Below are 21,763 nucleotides of genomic sequence, written 5' to 3'. Positions count from 1 at the left end.
ACATAAAAGGAAAGGACATTTGGAAAGTAAACATCATTTAGAATAGAAAAATCTAAATGTTTTGTTTCAAAAATGTCAAAACAAGTATTTTGATGTTTTAGAAGAGGATTTTTTAGTCAAAACAATTGGGTGAATTTAGCTCAAAACTGCAAAATGTTTTGGTGTCGCCAAATCTGCATTTTTCACTGAAAAAAGTTTTGGTTGAAAACCTTCTCCCATCTCTACATTAAATATGACATTAGATGGACTGGATGTGCCATTATCTGTGTCTAGAGTCACTCAGAAGCATCCTTGGTAATTATTACAATTAAGTGGTTTGGCATATATCAGAGATATGATTGAGTAGATTCTGCTAGAGTTCTAATGACAGATAAGTGTCCTCCAACAAATATCCCAAACTGAGGGTGTGCCAGTCGCAACATTGTAAAGATTTCATGGGAATACTTCCCAGACTAATGGATAATTACACTGGAACAAAAATTAATCATTTGTCCTTCTCTTCATGTAATTGCGGAAAATCTCAAGGCTACGTCTACACTGGTGCGTTCTCACGCAAAAACTCTTTTGCAGATTTCTTTTGCGAAAACTCTTCCAGAAGAGAGCGTCTTCACTGGCATGTGCTTTTGCGCAAGAGAGGTGCTTTTGCGGAAGAGCATCTATGCCAGTGTAGACGCTCTCTTGCGCAAGAAAGCTCTGATGGCCATTTTAACCATAGGGCTTTCTTGCGCAAGAAATTCATGTTGCCTGTCTATACTGGCCTCTTCCGCAAGAACAGTTGCACAACAGGGCTTATTCCTGAGCGGGAGCGTCAGAGTTCTGGTGCAAGAAGCCCTGATTTCATACATTAGAACATCAGTTTACTTGCGCAAGAACACGCGGCCAGTGTAGACAGGCAGCAAGTTTTTGCGCAAGAGCGTCCGCTTTTGCGCAAGATCGTGCCAGTGTAGACACAGCCCAATTCATTTTCACGTCTGTTCATGGAATGTTCACTATCATTTTTCCTAGTGTCAACCTACTCTCTCCTCTGCAGGCCTTGTGACGAGCAACACCCGGAAGTGAAGGCAGATGGTTACGTGAACAACCTCGCAGAAGCAGTGGACATTATTGTGAAACAATTGCACAAGTGATTGTGTGGCAGAAGATACCGAGTTAAAGGCACGAAGAAGTTCGACTTAAAGTCTAGGCACCGGGTTACCTCTTCCCCTGTTCAATTCATTTCCCTTTCTTCACCTAATATCTACACAGATGCAAGTAGCCACAGGCAAACAATATTGCTACTAGTCTGTCGATAACTGTGTTTTTCAAAGCTTCTCATTTTAGGTATTAAAATGAAATACCTTAATGATAGAAACATTAAACCTAACAGGTGCTCATTACTTCTGTGAATCATCTGACTTTTCTAGCATCCGTGCATCCTCTTTAGTGCCGTGCAGCAGGAAAAACAGATAAAATTAGCTGGCACAAGTGGGTCTTGAACTACTTGGGCCAGATCTATCCCTACCTAGGGAGCAGAACATTGTCCCAGCCTGGAGAAATCCCCAGGCAGCATAGGTCAGGCTCAAAGCTGCTCCCTTCTGCGCCAAACTGTGTGTGTAAGATACACGCACACACACCAGTCCCAAGTTCAAGTTTTGGGGGACACCCCCTCTCCATATAATGGTACCCTTGATTTCCACCTGACTGGGTGTAACCATCTGCTAAGAGTAGCATCTTGCTGAAAATTTCTCAGCCTAGGGAGTGGGTGGCTTTGGAGCTGGTCAGGGCAACAGTCAGGGCCTGTTCTTGGTGGGATTTTCAGAAATGCTCAGTATTGGCTTAACTCTGCACCAAGTGAGGTCAAAGTACAAGGTCTAGGGGCCACTTAAGACCCACTTCACATGCCTGTCCCCCATCTGAACTTTCACAATCTAGTCACATTATTTTAGTCATCAACGGCTAAGAATAACCTCTTCTGCTTAAATGTTATTTTATGGCTGCTGGATGCCAGGCTTAATGATCTGGTGTTCGGTTCCCAGATTTAAAAACCCAAGTAATGACTTTGCCCTGTACTGCTATTGCTTGGAAATACTACTTGTAACAGGAAGAAGGTGGTGAAATCATCTGTGAATTAAATAGCATGCTGCTGCCTGCATTACTGCTTTATATGTTGCCCTTGTGGTTTTCAGCCATTACTAACCACTGAAGCAAATTAAATGTTATGAACAATCCAGGACCAATTCTGCAAGGTGCCCAGCAGCCTCAGCTCCTGCTGAGGCCAGCAGGAAATAAGAACACCTGGAACCTTGTGGGATTAAGCCCAGATAAGTAGCCCCTCACCTCTGATTGCAGCATCATTCACTGCCCAGAAGCTACACCAGGGTGAATTTGCACCAAGAAATTAATGCCTGGGTAAAATGAACTCTCATGTCAAAACCCCCCTGTTGTTACAGATGAGAAAAATGCTTCATTAGGTGACAACAGAAAAAGGTGCGTGCTATAGATCACCGTGCCTGTGGCTAGAGTGAGGGTAGGGGGAGGAGACATCATGCCCCACTGCATGGCTTCCGTAAGGGACAACTACCATTACAATCTCTGGGCTCCACCAGGGACACAGTCCAGCTAAGGAGGATAAAGCGGGGCTTGAGTCGTGGCATGGCCGCTGCATCAGCCTGCAAAGCAGATCCCGTGCACCAGGGGAGCGTGCTGCACCTGCTGCAGGCTGCCAAAGCAGCCATTCTGTTATAGACTCTTCCTGTGGGCCAAGGAAATCAGGCCAGGATGCCTCCCTGGCTCAGCCTCCAGGGCCAGGTGGCTTTCCTTCATCTGAGCTGGTGCATCTTTGCCCAGGCCAGGGTCAGCGTGACATCTCTCCGGGGCTCACTGCCCCTGACGTTGTCATGGAAATGGCAAGGGCATTTCCCCATGTCTGGCAGTTTATTCAGGTTTCGTGTTCCCATTTCCCCCTTTTATGCCTTTGTCAGACCTTTACTTGCACTTCCCTACATATTGACAATTGTCTGGCGCTGCAGTGAGTTTGATTCTGGAGATAAGTACAGTTATTACAAATGGAGGAATAACGTGATTGACATGCTGTCTTCATTAGAGCACTGATTTACTGAATTAATAAAGCCAAGTACTGTGATTCTGACTCCTGCTGTTTTCAGCCCACCCCTCGTCCTTTATGCACCTACAGCAATTTCTTAGGGATTCAGGAACATGTGTTTCTAAGAATAGAATTACAGGAGGGATAATGTGTCATGCATTCCCAAGTACCTGTGCCTGCTAACCTAAGTTCATTAAAGGGCCACACACCCCTTATCGTATAGGTGATTTACAACTGATGCCAATGGTAGTCCAAACTGGATGCAGGAGTGCTATTATTATAGAGATAGTATGGGGAAAATGCTGAAAAACGCAGCAAAACAAGACTCCCTTTAGCAAAGGTGAGGATGGGAAACACACATCAGCAGAAGTCTTGAAGCATCAAAGTTCCTATATATAGGTAGCTCAAGGAAAATAAGAAAATGAACAGCTGCTTTGCTACCCATCAAACTGAGTGGAAAGGGCTGCCAAAAAGAGCAAACTAAAAGAAAATATAAGATTTTCCTCCTAGCATTTCAGCTGTTATAGGTGACAACAGTGTTGTCTTTGGCCACACCACATTGCGGCTACGTCTACACTGGCATGATTTTCCGGAAATGCTTTTAACGGAAAAGTTTTCCGTTAAAAGCATTTTCGGAAAAGCGCGTCTAGATTGGCATGGATGCTTTTCCGCAAAAGCACTTTTTGCAGAAAAGCGTCTGTGGCCAATCTAGATGCGCTTTTGCGCAAAAAAGCCCTGATCGCCATTTTCGCCATCGGGGCTTTTTTGCAGAAAACAACTCTCTGCTGCCGACTTTTGCCCGAACAGGAGCAGCATAGTATTTCCGTAAAAGCACTGACAATCTTACATGAGATCGTCAGTGCTTTTGCAGAAATTCAAGCAGCCAGTGTAGACAGCTGGCAAGTTTTTCTACAAAAGCAGATGATTTTTGCAGAAAAACTTGCCAGTCTAGACACAGCCTGATTGTTTCCATTCATAATCTTTCATGGGGAGTGTGGTTGGGTCCCCGGCAGCTGTGCAGCCTAGTAGCTGGGTCGCTGAATAAGTGGGGGGGGGGAGATGCAGGCCCCTATCTCTCTATGTTTCTGGCACTCTTCCTTTACTCCTCATGAAATGAGGGTTGCAGGAGTTGGAGTAAGAAGTCCTTCAGCTCAACATTAATTCGAAATAAAGGCTTGTAGTGTAGATGCGCACAATGTTATTTCAAAATAATGTGAGTTACTCTGAAATAATGCTACTGTGTAGACAGACCCTTAAGTTTGGGGTGTGGCCCTGAGTCCAGATTCCCCTCAGTTGGGACTTCCCAATAGGTTTCCCCTCCCCTCGTCTATGTGGTGAAGGCTTACTTTACCCCCTGGCTGCTGAGCAGACAGGCTCTGGTTCAGGCCCTTGAACTGCTGAACCAGGCACCTGACTCCTCTCTAGTTAGCTACGCACTGATCCAGGTTCCTTTCTTTTCTCCTCCCTTCAGGCCTGGCATTGGCTGCTGGTAAAGTGGGGTGGGGCTAAAAGTATTCTTTAACCCCTGGAATGGTAGGTCCTCCTGTCTCCACTCTCTCACAGGGATATTTTGTAAGGGCTCAAAGCATATACTATGGGAGGGAATGTGGCTTAGTGGACAGAACACAGGCCTGCACTGGGCCTCAGGAGAGCATTTTACAAAGGCAGGAAACATTAACCATGCTGTACAGGTGTGGAAACAGTTACAGAAAGGTTTAGTGATTTACTTGAGGTCACACTAAGTCTGGATCAAATCTCAAAATAGAACCCAGGGCTCTGTCATCTAGCACAGCTGTGCTAACCACAAGGCCACACTGTCTCTCTCATGTCTACCTACATTGGTTCTAACAGTGCCTTCTCCTTTTATTTCTTTTGACAGTATTTTACCTTTAAAGTCTCCCCAAGATCATTTCGTAGGGAAAAATTTAGGGGTGGAGAAGAATCAATGAGATTTTTGAGGTTTGTTTCTTTTGCTGAGGGACTTGCAACTTTGTGTTAACTTGACAAGCCCTGAGAAGTAGGTGGGATTTTTTCTACCAATCCTTACCAGACAGACCACTTAGGTAAAATGAGTAAATTCAAGGAAAAGCAATGAAGGAAATTGAGTTAAAAAAAAAGCCCAATAGGATTTTAAAAAATGCACACAAATTAGTGTTGGCATTTTGACTAGTAAAGCCTGGTTCCAATAAAGCATTTCCTCTTAGCCTAGATCCACACCATGTTTCAAACTCAAGCTTATAATTAGGGGAAAAGAGAAAATGTTGGGGTCAAAGAGTTAAAGGGAAAATGCCCTAAGTTAGGAACAGATGGTTTGTAGTATGGGCTTTCCTGTCTGTTGCTGGTGATGTGCAAGGAGGTAAAAGACCTGCTGCAGAGAGATGTCTGCCATCAGGAGAGTAGAAGGTCTGTAGAAAGCTCTGACTACTAAAAGATAATGGTAATTGAGAAGTTAATTCAACTGCTGTGATCATGGCATAATAAACTGGCCTCGTTACCAGATGATCCAGTCCTGTTAGGGGGCCAGAGAAGAAATGTACTGTGGTATGTCTGCTAGTTAAACAAATTGTATGGCCCATGTAGTATGCAAACTTTTCCGTTCCTTAGAGTGGGGGTACACAGAGTTGGCTGGGAGGGAAAATTCCATTCTCCTCTAGATAAAGTGGTACTGGCCACATTAATATGCTTCCTCCAAAAAGGTACTTATGAGAGCAGTTTACGTGAGATCAAATGGAGCTGGAGGTGAAAGTCAGGAGATTCTTGTCTTCCCTACATGTTCAGATAGTACCTCCCAACAGCCAGTGGCAGGCATGGCCTCATGCACAGATCTATTATAAAGCATCTTTGGAGTTTGTCTTTTCCATATGTAAAAGATCACTCCCTTAGGAACTCAACTGATGGGCCCGTGAACTGCCCCTTTTAAAAAGCTGCAGCCACCAAATAGCCAGAGACCCTAATCAAGCTGACACATCTGTTAGTCTTTAAGGTGCCACAGGACTCCTTGTTTTTGCAGACATGGCTACCCCTCAGATCCTAATCAGTTTGTCAGTCTTCCAGCTGTGAATGAGTGGGTGTAGTCAACGAAAGGAGCCTTTAGGTGCATAAGAGGCTCTATTCAGGAAGTTGTGGGCCTTTTTATGAGGTAGGGAGTGTTTAGTACTGGGAGAAAAACAGGGCTGTTCTGCTACCCTATGGCAAATTCCTTACCAGGCCTATTATTTACAGATCCTCCTTATAGTGGAAGATGAGATGAGATTTTTGTGGTGCTATCATTATCTAGATGATTGCAGCATAATTTCCCAAGGGTAATGGTGAAGCCTCATTGCTTGGAACATTTAAAACTAGCCTGGACAAACCACTAGTAAATCTGCTCCTTGGTATGTTTTGCAGAGCTCTATGGGAAAGGACAGTCTGATGTAACAGGTCTGTTCCAGCTCCAATTTCTAGAAACTCCTCTTATAATGCACACTAGGAATAGCAGGAAGTTTTAGCCCTCTGTTCACACAGTAGAGCAATGTTCTCTGGAGTTCTTATAGGAGCCGTACTAATGGGGAAAAAAAACATGTGTAAGCACTAATGCACCAGCAAAGAATCTAGTGGTGGTGGGGAGGCTTTAGACAGCAATGGGTGGAGCATGGTGGTTTTAAAGTGGTGGGGCCTGGACTCTGGAGAAATAGAGGGTTAGGAATCGGGTCATCCCTTTGAGAGCTAATCTGACCTCTCCCATAGGCTCTGTGTGACTGTGGCTAAGTCCCTTCACCTTTCTCTCTTCTCCATACAAATGGATCAGAGCGGTGGCTGAGTTAGTCTGTAACAAGAAAAACTTAAAAAGCAACAAATAGACTAGTAGCACCTTAAAGACTAACAAAACATGTTAACGGCTGCATCTAGATTGGCATGAATTTCTGGAAATGCTTTTAACGGAAAAGTTTTCCGTTAAAAGCATTTTTTGAACAGACCGTCTAGATTGGCAAGGACGCTTTTCTGCAAAAGCACTTTTTGAGGAAAAGCGTCCGTGCCCATCTAGATGCGCTTTTCCTCAAAAAAGCCCCGATCGCCATTTTCGTGATCGGGGCTTTTTTGCGGAAAACAAATCTGAGCTGTCTACACTGGCCCTTTTGCGCCAAAGCTTTGCGCAAAAGGGACTTTTGCCTGAATGGGAGCAGAATAGTATTTCCGCAAGAAACACTGATTTCTTACAGTAGGAAGTCAGTGTTCTTGTGGAAATTCAAGCCGCCAGTGTAGACAGCTGGCAAGTTTTAATGTAAGATTGTCAGTGTTCTTGCGCAAATACTATGCTGCTCCCACTTGGGAAAAAGCCCTCTTGTGCAAATGCTTTTGCGTAAGAGGGCCAGTGTAGACAGCTAAAAACTGTTTTGTGCAACAAAGCCCCGATGGCGAAAATGCTTTCTGTTAAAAGCATTTGCGGAAAATCATGCCAGTCTAGACATAGCCCTGGTGTTTTACCCATGCTGGCTTATAAATGGAAGTGGTTTGAGTAAATACAACTTATTGTTAACATACTGGGCCACAACCTTTTCTCAACACAAATCCCAGTACCTATTGTGAATGTCCAGGCCCTCCTTTGCCCTATTGGAGAAGGGGATAAACCACAGAAGAATAAGTAAATCTGGTTAGACACTCTGGAGAGCCACCAAACAGTACAGTGTTAGACACCTACATATTCAGACACAATACCATGAAACTGCTATTATAGGGCCAGGGGATATGTGGGGTTGTGACTAATATAATCACACGCAAATCAGTTCAGCTCAACACGTTGGCAAAACCAGTCAATGCTCTTGTTGCCTTCCTAGTCCTTTTCTTGTTCATTTTTACTTAGGAGCAGTGGCTCTAATGGCCAGAGAATTGCTTTAAAGCTTTATCATGTGAACAACCAGTAACAGGGTATAAATGGTGCTAAAGTTTCACTTTAAGATAATTACTTTCACTTCCTCATGACCTTCAGCCTGGGGATAGGGCTACTTTGTAAAGTGAGTGGTAGCACTCCGGCCATGATCTAAAGCAGTGGTCCCCAACCTTTTGAGGTTGTCGGGCGCCAGGGGGCGTGGCTGTTCGCCCACCGGGCGCCAGGGGGTGGGGACACTTGCGCGCCCGGGGGCGCCCCCCATAGCCGCATGCCCGGGGCCAGGGGCCCCCCATAGCCACGCGCCCGGGGCCAGGGCCCCCCCATAGCCACGGGGCCGGGGCCCCCCTATAGCCGCATGCCCGGGGCCGCTGCTACCCCCCCTGCAAGCACTGCGCGCCCGGGGCCGGCGTTTCCTCCCCCCGCAAGCGCCGCGTGCCCGGGGCCGGGGCCAGCGCTTCACCCCCTCCCTCCCGCAAGCGCCGCGCACCCGGGGCCGGCGCTTCCCTCCCCCCGCAAGCGCCGCACGCCCGGGGCCGACGCTCCCCGCAAGCGCCGTGCCATGTGCCCGGGGCCAGGCCAGCCCCGAGCACCTGGCGGGCGCATGCAAATGCCCCCGTGGGCGCCATGGCGCCCGCAGGCACCGTGTTGGGGACCACGGATCTAAAGGAATGTCTTAGATTCAGTCTCCTTGCATTTAGAAGCCTTTCATCAAAATCTTATTCAGGCTTTGGGGAGAGCTGCTACAGGTTGAACCTCCCTGGTCCAGTGCCCTCAGGATCGGAGTGGTCCTGAACAAGGGAATTTGCTGGACCATAAGTGGTCAGGCATCCGGGCTCTCCTCCTGGCAGTTACCCCGGGAGAATCCAGAGACCTGATCTCCTATGGCTCTGCCTGGGTCTGCTGTCCCCAGCCTGCTCGCTGGGCTCTGCTCCCTGTCCCCAGCTGAGTGCATGGCAGCAGCTGCTCTGGAGGTTCCCCAGCCCTGCATGTGGTGGCGGTGGCAGCAGCTGCTTCCTGGGTGCCCCAGTCCCACACATAGTGGCAGCTGCTCTCGGGGCTCTCTACCCCCAGGTCACTGCCCTTGCTGGCTGCCGCTAACCAAACCGGTTCCACTCCCAGCCGCTCTCAGCCTCTGTGCCTGGGTTATCTGATCTAGCAACATCTGTGGTCCTGCTGACTACGGATCAGGGAGTCCCAGACGAGAGAGGTTTAACCTGTACTAATTTTCTGGAGTGTGAGGTTCAACTTGTACTAATTTTCTGGTAATTAATTTTACCCTAAAGAAAAAAGAGCTGTGCAACACAGACCAATCCAGAGCATGATTGGAAGTGGAGCACACAAAGTATCTCTCTTTCATCTGATTTTGCAGCTGCATTAATCATCTCCTTTATCTCCTCAGGAAGGCACAGTACTACTTTATAAATAAAACTTGTCAATCATCTTAGTTTCCTTTGGAGTATCAATTTCTATGCTCACCTCCAAATCGCTTGGACACGAAACACACACATCACGCCCTAACCACACTAGCTACCTGAACCCTCTGACCCTTGTCTGTTTGATAAATTTCCCCACAGGAGATCTACTGAAGATAGCACAGTGCATGTTGCAGTAAATGTCATGGTAAGGGCACTCCACGTCAAACATCTCGCTCTGCCACCCAGCTGAATCTACACAGCAAATATGACTGCTGAGAAGTGCTAAGTTGAATTTACTAATTTATTGTTGAAATGGAGCCAGCATCCCCTCCCTAGATCTCTGTAGCATTACGAACTTTATTTAAATCAGTCGCACACTGACCCAGGCCACTACAATGTTCAAGTCCTGCTCCATGTTATTTAATATCCCAGCTGATGGTAGAATGCCTCATCCTCTAACACCTGGTCAGTATCAAAATACAAAAGGCAAGGAGGGGCAGGTTGCTTGAATTCCTGCTCAGCTTAATTCTCTCTTTCGTTTTAGAGGTTCCTATGAGCATTTCTTAAGGGAAATTCACAGGGCTGCTTTTCAGAGAAGCAGAGCACAGGCAGTTACCACTGACTTCCTTTGGAGTGGTGGGGGCTCAGCAATTCTGAAGATGAGGACCCCCTAGGGCAAGATAGTTTCACTAACAAAGACAGCAGTTATTTAAAATGCTGAAACTCATGCCAGCTTGCCCCATATCTCATCTACATATGGTAAGAAAAACTGACCCTACTCTTCTCAGAAGTCTCTGATCCGATGGGCTTATAGGCATAAAAACCAACTTCCTTAACATCAGTAACTATTTAAAAAAAAAAAAAAACCCCAACCCTTCGCTTCACACAAGCTCTTACAATTCCAATTCTTCCTGAACTTTCATGTGATTACAATAGAAACTTCATAACCGCTCCTAAGCAGCTTTAGAGAAAGGACAGGTCATCTAATCATACCAAACTGCGTCACTCAGTGCCTCAGAACTTCCTCCTGACTCAGCCTTCACTCAATTGGTTCCTGCTTTGTTAGGACGTATGGCTGCAATTATAAGGGATTAGCTTGTCACACCCAAAAAATATCCCTTAGCCTTGATTTAGGCCAGTGAATTTAAACAGGCAAATCCTAAATTCCCTTTGCTTTTTATCATAAGAATGAGCTTATGGTACCAATGTAGTTTGTGTTCTAATGAGCTTCAAGTTTCCTGAGTGACCTAGGACAAGTGACTTAAACATTCCCTGCCTCGGTTTCCTAATTTGTTAAACGGGAATAATAAAAATTACTTGACAAGGAGTTGGTGAGGCAGTGTTTGTAAATAACTTAAAGACCCTTGGTTATAAATGTAAAGTATATTATTTGTGTAATGTCAGAACCTAGGCAGTTGGTGTGCTGTGACCCTTTCTTATTCCACTTGTCATACTAGGCCATTTCAGGCCTGTCTCTTTGTACATCCTCTAATATTGCATATTATGTGCATTACTCATTACAGTAGTACACATTTTAACAAGCAATCTCATTGTAACATTCTCAAATGTGGTGTCAAACAACACTATGTTAAAGTACACTAGCAGGATCTATATGGATCAGCTAATGCACAATACATTAGAAATCACAACCCATCATCCACATGGCTACTCCTTGTAGACAGGCCCTTCAATACCAGTTATTTTTTCCAATTTTCATTGGACGAACATCTCTTTTTATTTGAAGAGTTTTACTGGTGTTCAAAAATCAAAAGCCTTGAGCACAATCTGTTACTTTGTGCTCCCTGTTAGCTGTGTCCGCCTGTCTGTCATCCTCAGTCAAAAATTGTAAGCTCTTTGGGGCAGGGATCATCTGTTCATTATGTGTTTGTGCAACATATACCACAACATGGCTTCAATCCTTGACTGGAGTTTCTAAGAGCCAGTGCAATTGTAATACCAATAATTAATGAAATATCTGCAAAGAAATTACACATAACTCACTCAGAGTTTATTAGAACTATGTTTCATTTATATTTCCTAGGCTTTTACATGCATTCAGCCACTGATCAGGTTGCATAACATATAAATAGTAAGCAGAGCTCATTTCATAGTATTTAGACTATCACAACATTTTAACAATGGTAGATATAGAGGAAGAGGGAAAATACTGACCATTATTGATTCCTAAAGCATTTTGCAGCTATATTTCCCTGTGCCCACACAAGGTAGTAAAATGTCAGTATACCCATTTTACATTTAGGTAAACTGAGGCACAGAACAGTTGTGACTTGTCTAAGGTCACAAAACAATCTACTAGCAGAGATTGGGATACCCTCTATTTTTGTCTTCTAGCCATACAGCCTAACCACTAGCCCAGGATGGCCACCTTGAGATGCTTAGATTGAAAATAACTAAACTGATGTTTTAAAATTGCTAGCTAGTGGAATTGTGTTCAGTCATCAGCAAGAAAGTTTGCCTCTTTATTTTTTCTTATCTGGTTAAAGCTTCAGACACAGCCTGTTCTGTTGCACTCACTAAATGGGGCTATACTATAGATATATTATAGTCTACATAGCAACTTGAAATATTGGATAGGAATATTGAAACATAACCACACGTCTTCCTTAAACACAAGATAACTGTCATGGGCACAGAGCGTTTTTGTCTATAGTGCTTGCTTTTCATTAATTATCTGTATCACTCCAGTTGGATTGAGTAGCATACATTTAGCTATATAAGCCTCCTGTCATCTGGTCTGATGCTTTTTAATTGTTTGATCATTAAGGACATGTCAATCACAACCCATTTCCTTTCTTGTTGATAAAAGAATTGAGTGCATGAAAGTGTAAAGGGCTAACAGTCTGGGCTGCAGGTAGCCACTGTGCTGTCTATATATAACTTGAAGAGCTTTGTGTTAAGTTGAAAAGTTCTCTCTCTCATCAACAGAAGTGGGTCTGCTTTGTTTTTCTAATATCCTGGGACTAACACAGGTACAGTAACACTCCATGTAATGCTACTAAGATATTTCAGTGTATTCTTACTGCATTATGGTCCTCAAGCCTAACCCCATGCTTTCCTGGAGGCGGTTACTAATTGTGTAGCGGTCCATATATAGCAATAATGTTGCTAGATGAATGAGGCCTAGGAATAACCCCAATATTTTTAGCTGCATCTTCAATTTTGCTGTCCAGGGCAGATTTTGGTACTCGCCCACTCACCTTCTCTTTGCATCCTGATCTCATGATGCTACAGCAGCTAGACACTACAAGTGCACGGTGAAACTGACATGCTGTTGTTGCATATATGATGCTTTTTTTGAAGTGAGTTTGACTGGCAATGTTGTGTGTTTCTTTCCACTATCCATTTGTTCTGTGCATCAATTCCTATTTCTTTTGCTTGACTCTCTTAACTCATTTTATAAATATAGTATAAATGCTGAGGAAGTACAGATTGTACTTTCATGCTGTAAGAAAAATGAACATATTTATGTTCTATTAAAGTTCAATGGGGGCAAAAGATAAACATGATGTTGTAAACCCAAATATAGAGAACCAATTATTATTTGAGGGGATGTTACTAGATTTCTTTTCCTTTAAAGGAACAGGCTGAATTGTTGTCTCTGTTCATCCACAGTAAATGTGTCTGTTTCTGTAAAACTGCACAGAAATACCCATCCTACCACGGTACGTATGGACAGCATCATGACTCAAGGGTTGCGCTCCATGGGCCACTGGGAGCCTTATGCATGCAGTCCATGTGGAAGAAGTGAATGGCTTCCCATCCCCATGGCCACTCCGGAGGTCTGAGGAAAAGACAGTCCTAAACTGTGATCAATTTTTCATGAAATTTCTGTAAACTTGCTAGAGCAAGCACCACTTTGCCACTCTATCTAGTCTCTGCCTCTCCCCCACTGTGGAACAGGACCTGCACAGGAGTGTCCGTGGGGTCCAGAGAAGAAAGTGAAGCTATCACAGTGTTGGCTGCTCCCCAGTTTCCATGTAGAACAGGAAGGAAATTCAAGTGGAGGACCCTGTCTGTGTACAGATGTGGGAGAGATTATTTGGGATCTTGTTATTTTTCAGGCACTATGGATTTTCCCATAAGGTACTTCTTGCCTTTGGTAAGGACCACCCAGCCCAGCAACCACAACACAAAGCTCTGTTTTTAGAGTAGCAGAGGAAGTCTTCTGTCAACACTGGGGTACCCTGGTACTGGAGAAACATAGCAAAGCATAAACAAAGGCCAGTGCTGGGCAGAATGTTATTGAACCAGGAAGCTTTATTTACATAGTAAAAGTAACAAGCAAATTCCTGAGACTGAACTGCTCTAGTGCAATAAAGTCATTGAGAGAGTACAAATCAGCAGTCTTCTTGACTTTCAGGTGAAAGAACAGTCTTCGAACAAAGAGTACACCTTCTACAAATCCAACTTTGTATACATTTATGGACATTTGCATTTGTGCAATAAACATGGAGAGACTCTTACTTCAGTTCATAGCTTTCAGAAGGCTTTTTTTTTTTGTCCATCATTTTCTTTCAAATCTTAAACATCAAAAACAGACTCTGTAAAGCACTGCTACAATCCTAAGTCCTACATAAATCCATTGTCCTGGTCATCCAGGATCTTTAAACAATGCACTTGAAACACAACTTTATTGGCCAAATAGGCTATTATGTGAGCAATTACAATCTATTCTACAAATACTTCCTTTGTGTCTTTTTCCATATGAAGATATATTGTAATCTTTCATAGAACCTCAATGAATTATACCTGCAAATACACAGCAAATTCCCTGTGAGTAAATCACCAGTGCTAACAAGGACATTCTCCACTGAAGAATTTTATTGAATGCTGAAATTTTATTGCTGTTGATTTTTTGTTGTACTTAAATATCTGCAGTCCACATTGATCCATGTTCCAAAAGAGTCACTGCCTGTCTCCATGATTAGACTGTTAATTACCTAGATAATTTCAGTGCCAGACTCTTGCATATGGTAAGAATTTGAAGTATAGGTTATTCAAAGCATCTGCGTAATATTGATAAAAGTCCTAAAAAAGCTGAGAAAATCCTCACTGTAGGGATCCATTGTTTTTAAGCTGATGGCACTCCATGTGTGAGATCTTGCTAATCTTACATCATGTTCTGAAGAGCAACACACCTTCTTTTAATTTTACAATCAAAAGGATGTCCCCCGAATATGAGGCACATACTATATTATAGTTCAGATTTTATATATATATATATATATATATATATATATATATATATATATATATATATATATATATATATATATATATATATATATATAAATCTGTAAATGTTGTTTTACAGCTACAAAAAAATTAAAAAGGCTTTATTAACCTGAAAACCAGTACAAAAATCATACAAAACAAAAACAAAACAAAAAAAACCCCAACAACCCTAAAAAAAATCCACTTCTGTGGCCTAAAATTGTTGCTAACTGTCATTTGTATCTATGCTAATGTGCCCATCTAAGGCCATTGCTCATTGTAGAAGCATCTTTAGTAAGGCAAACAGGTTGTGCTGCAATGTAAACTGTATGCTACTGCTATGTTGAATACAGTCGGGCAGTGATACATTCAGTCACTTTCCTACTGCACATGTTTTAACATGGCATAGCAGCCCTTTAAAAAAATAAAAGCCCTTATGAATTAAAAGTTGGAGATATGTAAATACCAGAGTGCGTTTATAGCTCTAAAAGAAAACAAGTCTATGAGTCCAGGTTTTCAGAAGTCGGCATAGCAAGTATTGGCAAGATACACATTCTCTAGAAGCCTTATGGTGATGGTCCAATGCGCTACGTCTGTAAACCACTGCATCTGTGAGCTGTCAGGCTTAGGAATATTAACCTCTGTGGGGCATTTGAGGTCAGAAGGAAGGGGTCAGCAGCTGGATACACAGCAGAGAGGCGACCTCCTTGACAGGAAGGGGAATGGGCACAAGCTCGCTGCTGTAGAAGTTGGAACACGACTAGCAGTTGAGGAGCGAGAACGGACAGGGAGCGTTTGCACACTGTTCCATCAGTCCAACTGGTAGGTGATTCGATGTTCATGTCATCACAGAGCTACGCAGCCAGGAGAGTTTAGAACGTACCATCTGAGGGGAAATACCAATCATGTTACCTGCACAGGGAGACTCACAAATAGTCACTGAAGCCAAATGATATGACACTTGGTTATGGAAGGTACAATAGACAATAAAACATTAACAACATAGTCTCTCATCCAGTGAAAACGCCACCCTTCCATCAATACAGACACCCCAAATGAACTGAGTAGCAGTTCTTTATGTGAAGGGCTCAGCCCAAAAGCATCCTATTCTCAGTGGTTCCTTTAAAGCAGCTGTTCTCAGCCTTTCCGGACTACTGTACCCCTTTCCAGGAGTCTGATGCCTGAGCCCTGTCACCCAGGGCTCAAGTCTGAGCTCTACCAAAGCATGTAACATAGCTTTGTCGGGGGTCCCTAAGGTGTTGGGGCCAAGGCAATTGCCCTGCTTAGCGCTCCCTAAAAGAGGGGTGGCATAATTTTAGAAGGGAGGCCACTTTACAAATCTTTTAAGTGGCCCCGAAGAGGCAGGGCTCAGGCAGAAGGGGTGGGGCCAGTATATTTTCGTGCTCCCCCGCCCCCAGACGCTGATTGGCCTGGGGGTGGGGAAGCATGTAACGTCTTTGCTCCTGCCACACTCCTCCCCCCCCCCCCACCCAAGGGAACTGCCAGATGTTCTGAACAGCTGGTGGTTCCCCCTAGGTGGCAGGAGGAGACTTTGCACACTTCCCCTGCCCCAGGCCAACCAGGGCCTGGGGGTGGGGTGAGCATGCAGAATCTCTCGCTCCCTGCCCCCACCCTGCAAGAAGCATGTGGCTCTTAGAGTGAACCGCCAGCTAACAAGAGCAGGAGGAGAATTTGCACACTCCCCCATCCCCAGACCCTGATTGGCCTGGGAGTGGGGAAGTGGCCAGGCCAAATCATCCTGCTTGGCGGCCCACATCTGGCCCACGGAGACTCTCTTGCCGACTCCTTCCTTCCCTAAAGCCAGCCCTGCACTTTAGACACCCTCCCCAATTCATCTCCCTCAGGTTGAGAAACACTGATATAGCTGAGCTGATGTACCCCCGGAAGACCTCTGTCTACCCCCAGGGGTATACACAGTCCTGGTTGACCACCCCTGCTTTAGAGGTTTCACTGTATATAGAGCATATGCTTTTGAGGAAACTGATATTTTGTCAGTCTTAAAAAATGTATACACAAAAGTGCATGTGTCCCAGGTAGTGTTGTACGTGTGTCATGGGAGTGCACGTCTGAAAGCAAGGTTCAATGTGTGTGATTACCTGTACACAACTCAGGCACATACCTGGCTAAGTGCACCCTTTCAAAATGATGTACCTAAAGGATTGAGACAAGGTGTGTCTTCTTGCTGTTCACGTGTATAATTCCAGAACATTAAAAACAAAAACATCCCCATCCCCCCACATTTATTACTTGTTTGGCTTCCACTGAGTGCAAGCATCCTATCTAAAGAGAGAGAGCACTGAAATTAACATTGTTACAAATAAAACACTGTGCAATTTGACTGGCCGCTTTATAAAGCTATACAACTGAATGGGTTCCACTGTGACACAAGATGCTACACACATCTCGAACCACTGCAGAAAAAAGTGCAGTAACATAAGATGATGTGGTTAAAATTCCATATCTAAGATATTGTTCTCTTAGTAAAAAAAAGATAAGAAAAAAGGTTGTTTCTGCAGAGACCTGTTAGCAAGTGAACAGCTTATTTTACCAACTAAGATAACATGTATAACATTGTATAAACTTAATGTTCACCACTGTATCTTTACTAAAAATGGGGGCAGGAAAAGGGGAAGCTTTCAGTGCTGCTACCTGACTTTTCAATATCTTGAGAGCTTATTTTTGTCAAATAGTCATACTGCACTTGATAGCAAACCATTTCACAGTGAGAGGTGCCAAACGAAAGCCCTGGAAATCTGCAGGACAGAGTTTCATTCCTCTCTGAATGAATGGGTTTTATTGCTGTGATTAGGGAAATCACAGGCTAAAACCAACCCTAAGTGACCAGAAGGCAATTTCTCATCACACCTATTGCATACACCCTAACACGGATGACCATTGGCAACAAGCCTTTATAGTGCTGACTCTGTGGAGACCCTCAAGCACCATAAGATCAAGCTATGCAGCAGTTTAGACAGAGTGACCGCTGTACCAGCTGCTTTATGCTGGCTGCACGGGGTAGGTTGCTCACAGTCGTTATGTTTGCCATGGCACATTTAAAACAAACATGGCATTTTAAATTTAACCATTAAAAGAAAGAAATGATCACATCCCTGAAGTAAAAGTACTGGAGGAAAGGCTGGCAGGATTTAGTAGAAGGAGTCATAAAAGGTCAGGGGTGTGAAATCGTGGATAGGCTTTCAGAAGAGTTCTTCAAAAACAGGAGGATGACTCAGTTGGATTCTCCTACAATGATGAAGTACCTTCAATCTTTAGTAGCACTAAAGGTGAAATCCGGGCCCCTGTTAAAGTTAATGAGAGCTTTGCCACTGGGTCCAAATTTCGCCCCAAGTTACCTGCCAAACATGCCTGCCAAACACAAAGTCTTTAATAAATGTTCTCTCATCACACCGGACCAGGACATCTAAGACAATTTGAGTCTGTTGGGATGTTTGTTTTGTTTTCTTGTTAAGTCTCCATTCTGATCTCACTCAGACCAGTTTTCTACTGACTGCAAGGGTTGTACTCAGCCTGACATTGGTATGTAAGCGAGATCAGAACAGTTACCATTAAAGCTCATGTTACCTGCCAAACACTTCTAAAAGCCTTACTTTCGTAAGCTCAATGGAAAGCTGGACTACTTTTCCACTGGGTCTAAAAGAGAAGTTTGAAAGGAAGAGCACTAAAGCAGTGGAGTCTAATAGCAACATATTTGGGGAACAGCAGAATCTGCTCTCATGCTAATGCTAAGCCCCGCTCTAACATTGATTTTAAGTGCCCAAATGTCAAAACAGGGGTCGGATCCTTAGCGGTGTAAACAGGCATAACACCATTGATGTCAAAGGTAACTTATCTGAGCTGATGCTCTGGCCCCAGGGGGTTTGTTGTTTATTATGAGTTCCCTATCCTCTGCTTTTGTTGAATTAAGGAAACTGAAAATAAAAGTCCTTTGCTGTGATGATGATCAAATCTTAAGCACTCTGCTTGTGATTTCCCTTCCATGGCTTTGTTGACTGCAAGACTAAAAAGACTTACGGCAAGGCAATATGGGCTGGTTCTGTGGATATGACTGTGGAGGTTTTGCCTAAGTAAGGACTGTAGGGGTTTCATGAGATCTCTAAATCAGATTGGATCTGAATAATGATCTGCAGGTAAAAGGTAAAACTCAGGATTCATCACAGCTTGCAATCTCCCCTCTCCTAGGCTGTCTACATTGGCGCGATTTTGCGCAAAAGCGACTGCTTTTGCACAAAAACTTGCTGCCTGTCTGCACTGGCCGCGAGTTCTTGTGTAAGAACACTGACGTTCTAATGTATGAAATCAGTGCTTCTTGTGCAAGAACTATGACATTCTACTGTATAAAATCAGGGCTTCTTGCGCAAGAACTCTGATGCTCCCGCTCAGGAATAAGCCCTCTTGCGCAACTGTTCTTGCGCAAGAGGCCAGTGTAGACAGGCAACGTGAATTTCTTGCGCAAGAAACCCTATGGTTAAAATGGCCATCAGAGCTTTCTTGCGCAAGAGAGCGTCTACACTGGCATGGATGCTCTTGCGCAAAAGCACATGCCAGTGTAGACGCTCTCTTCTGGAAGAGTTTTTGCATAAGAACTCTTCCGCAAAAGAGCTCATGCATAAGATGATGCCAATGCAGACGTAGCCCTAGTGTCTAAGGTGCAGCATGGAGTTGGAAGAGGGGTTTGAATCTGATAAAATGAAACATTCCTTGTAGCTTGCTGCCCAGAAAACCCAGGCTGATGTGGGTCCCGCTGAGTCACAGCAAAGCCCCTCTCAGTCTGGCTCTCTGTACTAGACAGTACCTAGTTTCTGAATCAAAACTAGTACTTTATTTTCCAGTCCTTAAAACAAAAATCTGAACACACATATTCACTAAGAAATTGCAATTACTCCAAAACTGCAGATTCAAATTCACTAAAAGCTGTTGAATTGGAAATGGAGGGGAGAAAATGCAGTTTGGAGATCTCTAGAATGTTTCTTTCCAAAGCCTCGTGAGTGATTTCACCCAAACTAGCTGATAGCTGACTACAGTAGTTACATAGAATTTCAAGATTAAAAAAAAAAAGATTTTGCTCAGGATACCTGATCAACTTTTGGCAAGGCTGCTTATGTCTCCTATTGCTGATAGAAAGAAAACATTGATTTGCTTTCAAGCCTAACTACAGTATTATCCAAGTATTAAACCTAGGAGATTTTACTACTCACTGTTCTTAATTCACATCCCCAAACCCTGATGCAATCAATATCCTTTAATTGTTTTCTATTTGCTCAATATCTAATTCACCATCTAGATGAAAGACATTCTCCCCTCCTGTCCCACTACTCCTCCATGAAGCCCTTTCATCTTCTTTTCTACTGCTCTCATCTTCCGTGGCACAATAGTCTGACTCTTCCCAAGAGAGGTCGTCTTTGCTAACTCTACATTCTTCTGCGTTCGAGTGAGGCTCTGGCACTGGGGTGCAGGCTGGTGTCCTGCCTGGCATGACATCGAGGGAGGAAGGAGATATTGTCCATGACTTGGGGCTGTTGACACCAGGGCAGAACTGAGTCTGCTGAGCGCAGTCATCCACTGTGGTGCTAAGGCAGCTAAGGCTGTTAAAGGTCTGACGATTCTGCAAAGGGAACAGAAAACATACAGGTGAAACAATGGCATTCGGTTTATCCAAACAAGGTCCAAGACTCAGCTGAATTCAAAAGAGGGAAAAAATGTGCTACTTCACCTAGGCCATCTCCCTGCCAGAGCAAAAATGGTCCTTATTGTGCACTTACCAGTGTTTCCTCCACCCCACCATGGACATTTTATAACATAGATGTTTTCTAAGGATTCCCTCAGGGAGAAGATACCAGGTACTAAAGGGCTCTTTAGCCTAGCACAGAAAGGCATAACAAGAACCAGTGACTCTAAGATAAAGCCAGTCAAATGCATATTAAAAATAAGTCCTATATTTTTAAGAGAGAGAGATTAACATTGGATCACCACACAGGAAGTGGTGGATGCTCCGTCTCTTGTCTTTAAATCAAAACCAGATTCTTTGCTGGAAGTTGTGTTTTAGGCAAACTTATTGATAGGGCCCTACCAAATTCATGGTCCATTTTGGTCAATTTTTCTGTCATAGAATTTTAACAATCATAAATGAGATGTTTTCAGCTATTTAAAACTAAAATATCACAAGGTTGTAATTGTCCTGACACAAAACAGAGTTGTAGAAGAGTTGCAAGATTATTGTAGGGAAGGTTACAGTGTTGCTAGCCTTTCTTCTGTGCAGCTGTTCGTAGCAGTGCTGCCTTCAGAGTCAGGCAGCTGGAAAGAGGCAGCTGCTAGCCAGGAGCCCATCTCTGAAGGCAAAGCCAGTAGCAGTGCAGAAATAAGGATGCCATGGTATAGTATTCCCACCCTTTCCTCTACACTGCTGCTTGCAGAGCTGGGCACTCAGCCAGCAGCCACCACTCTCCAGACACCCAGCTCTGAAGGTAGCACTGAAGTAAGAGTGGCAATACTGTGACCACTCCCCTAAAATAACCTTTTGACCCCCTCCTCTGTAATTCCCTTTTGGGTCAGGACCCCAATTTGAGAAACACTGGCCTCCCCAATGAACTCTGTATAATATAGGGTAAAAAGTGCACAAAAGGCACTTTTTTCATGGGGGGAGACCATATTTCTCAGTCTGTGACACATTTTCCTGGCCATGAATTTGGTATGACCTATTTATTGAGCTGCATACAGGAGTAAGCAGATGAAATTCTAAGGCCTGTATTATCCATGAAGTCAGACTGGATGATCTGAAATTCCCTTCTGGCCTCAAAGATCTATTAGGGAATTCCAACAATATACACGATGGTTAATTGAAATGCTCATCTTTAGAGTCTTCAGAAGCCACTGCACAGAATGCTGCTCAGATCTCTCAAAAGATAATAATTATACTTAGTAAACCCTTTGTGAAAAGAAATATCCCATTAGCAAACCAATCCAGCAGACAGCCTGACTCTCTCAAGTCCTCAATGACATAATATGTTACTTTTCCTCTTAGCAGCATTAATTTAAGTGTTGGAAATCCAGACCTACAGTTACTTCCCTTTGCAGTTGTTCTTGCATTTCTTCCACCTTCTGTAACTGTTGGATGGAAGTGCACCC

At 43.8% G+C, this 21,763-nt stretch overlaps 2 protein-coding genes across 10 annotated transcripts in view; one reads left to right on the top strand and one right to left on the bottom strand.

Moving 5' to 3' along the window:
- LHPP (phospholysine phosphohistidine inorganic pyrophosphate phosphatase) overlaps nt 1-21,763 on the top strand; it is a 222,017-nt gene that overhangs the window by 171,092 nt on the left and 29,162 nt on the right. For 5 of the 6 annotated variants that reach the window (XR_012905669.1, XR_012905670.1, XM_075935302.1 and 2 more), the window contains one exon: nt 1,031-3,121. The exons of the other annotated variant lie outside the window; for it this stretch is intronic. Coding sequence is in view for 2 of the 5 variants with exons in the window: in XM_075935300.1 (XP_075791415.1) it covers nt 1,031-1,127 (97 nt within the window). In the remaining 3 variants the exon portion in view is untranslated. Of the gene's footprint in view, nt 1-1,030; nt 3,122-21,763 lie in introns of those variants that run through there. 6 annotated transcript variants of the gene reach the window in all.
- FAM53B (family with sequence similarity 53 member B) overlaps nt 13,623-21,763 on the bottom strand; it is a 155,331-nt gene continuing 147,190 nt past the window's right edge. For all 4 annotated transcript variants that reach the window (XM_075935296.1, XM_075935295.1, XM_075935298.1 and 1 more), the window contains one exon: nt 13,623-20,243. In XM_075935296.1, coding sequence (XP_075791411.1) covers nt 19,881-20,243 — 363 coding nt within the window. In that variant the 3' untranslated portion in view covers nt 13,623-19,880. The remainder of the gene's footprint in view (nt 20,244-21,763) is intronic.

This window comes from Pelodiscus sinensis, chromosome 8 (assembly GCF_049634645.1).
Source record: "Pelodiscus sinensis isolate JC-2024 chromosome 8, ASM4963464v1, whole genome shotgun sequence".
In the NCBI taxonomy this organism is placed as follows: Eukaryota; Metazoa; Chordata; order Testudines; family Trionychidae; genus Pelodiscus; species Pelodiscus sinensis.
This window is presented reverse-complemented; position numbering and strand designations above follow the sequence as displayed.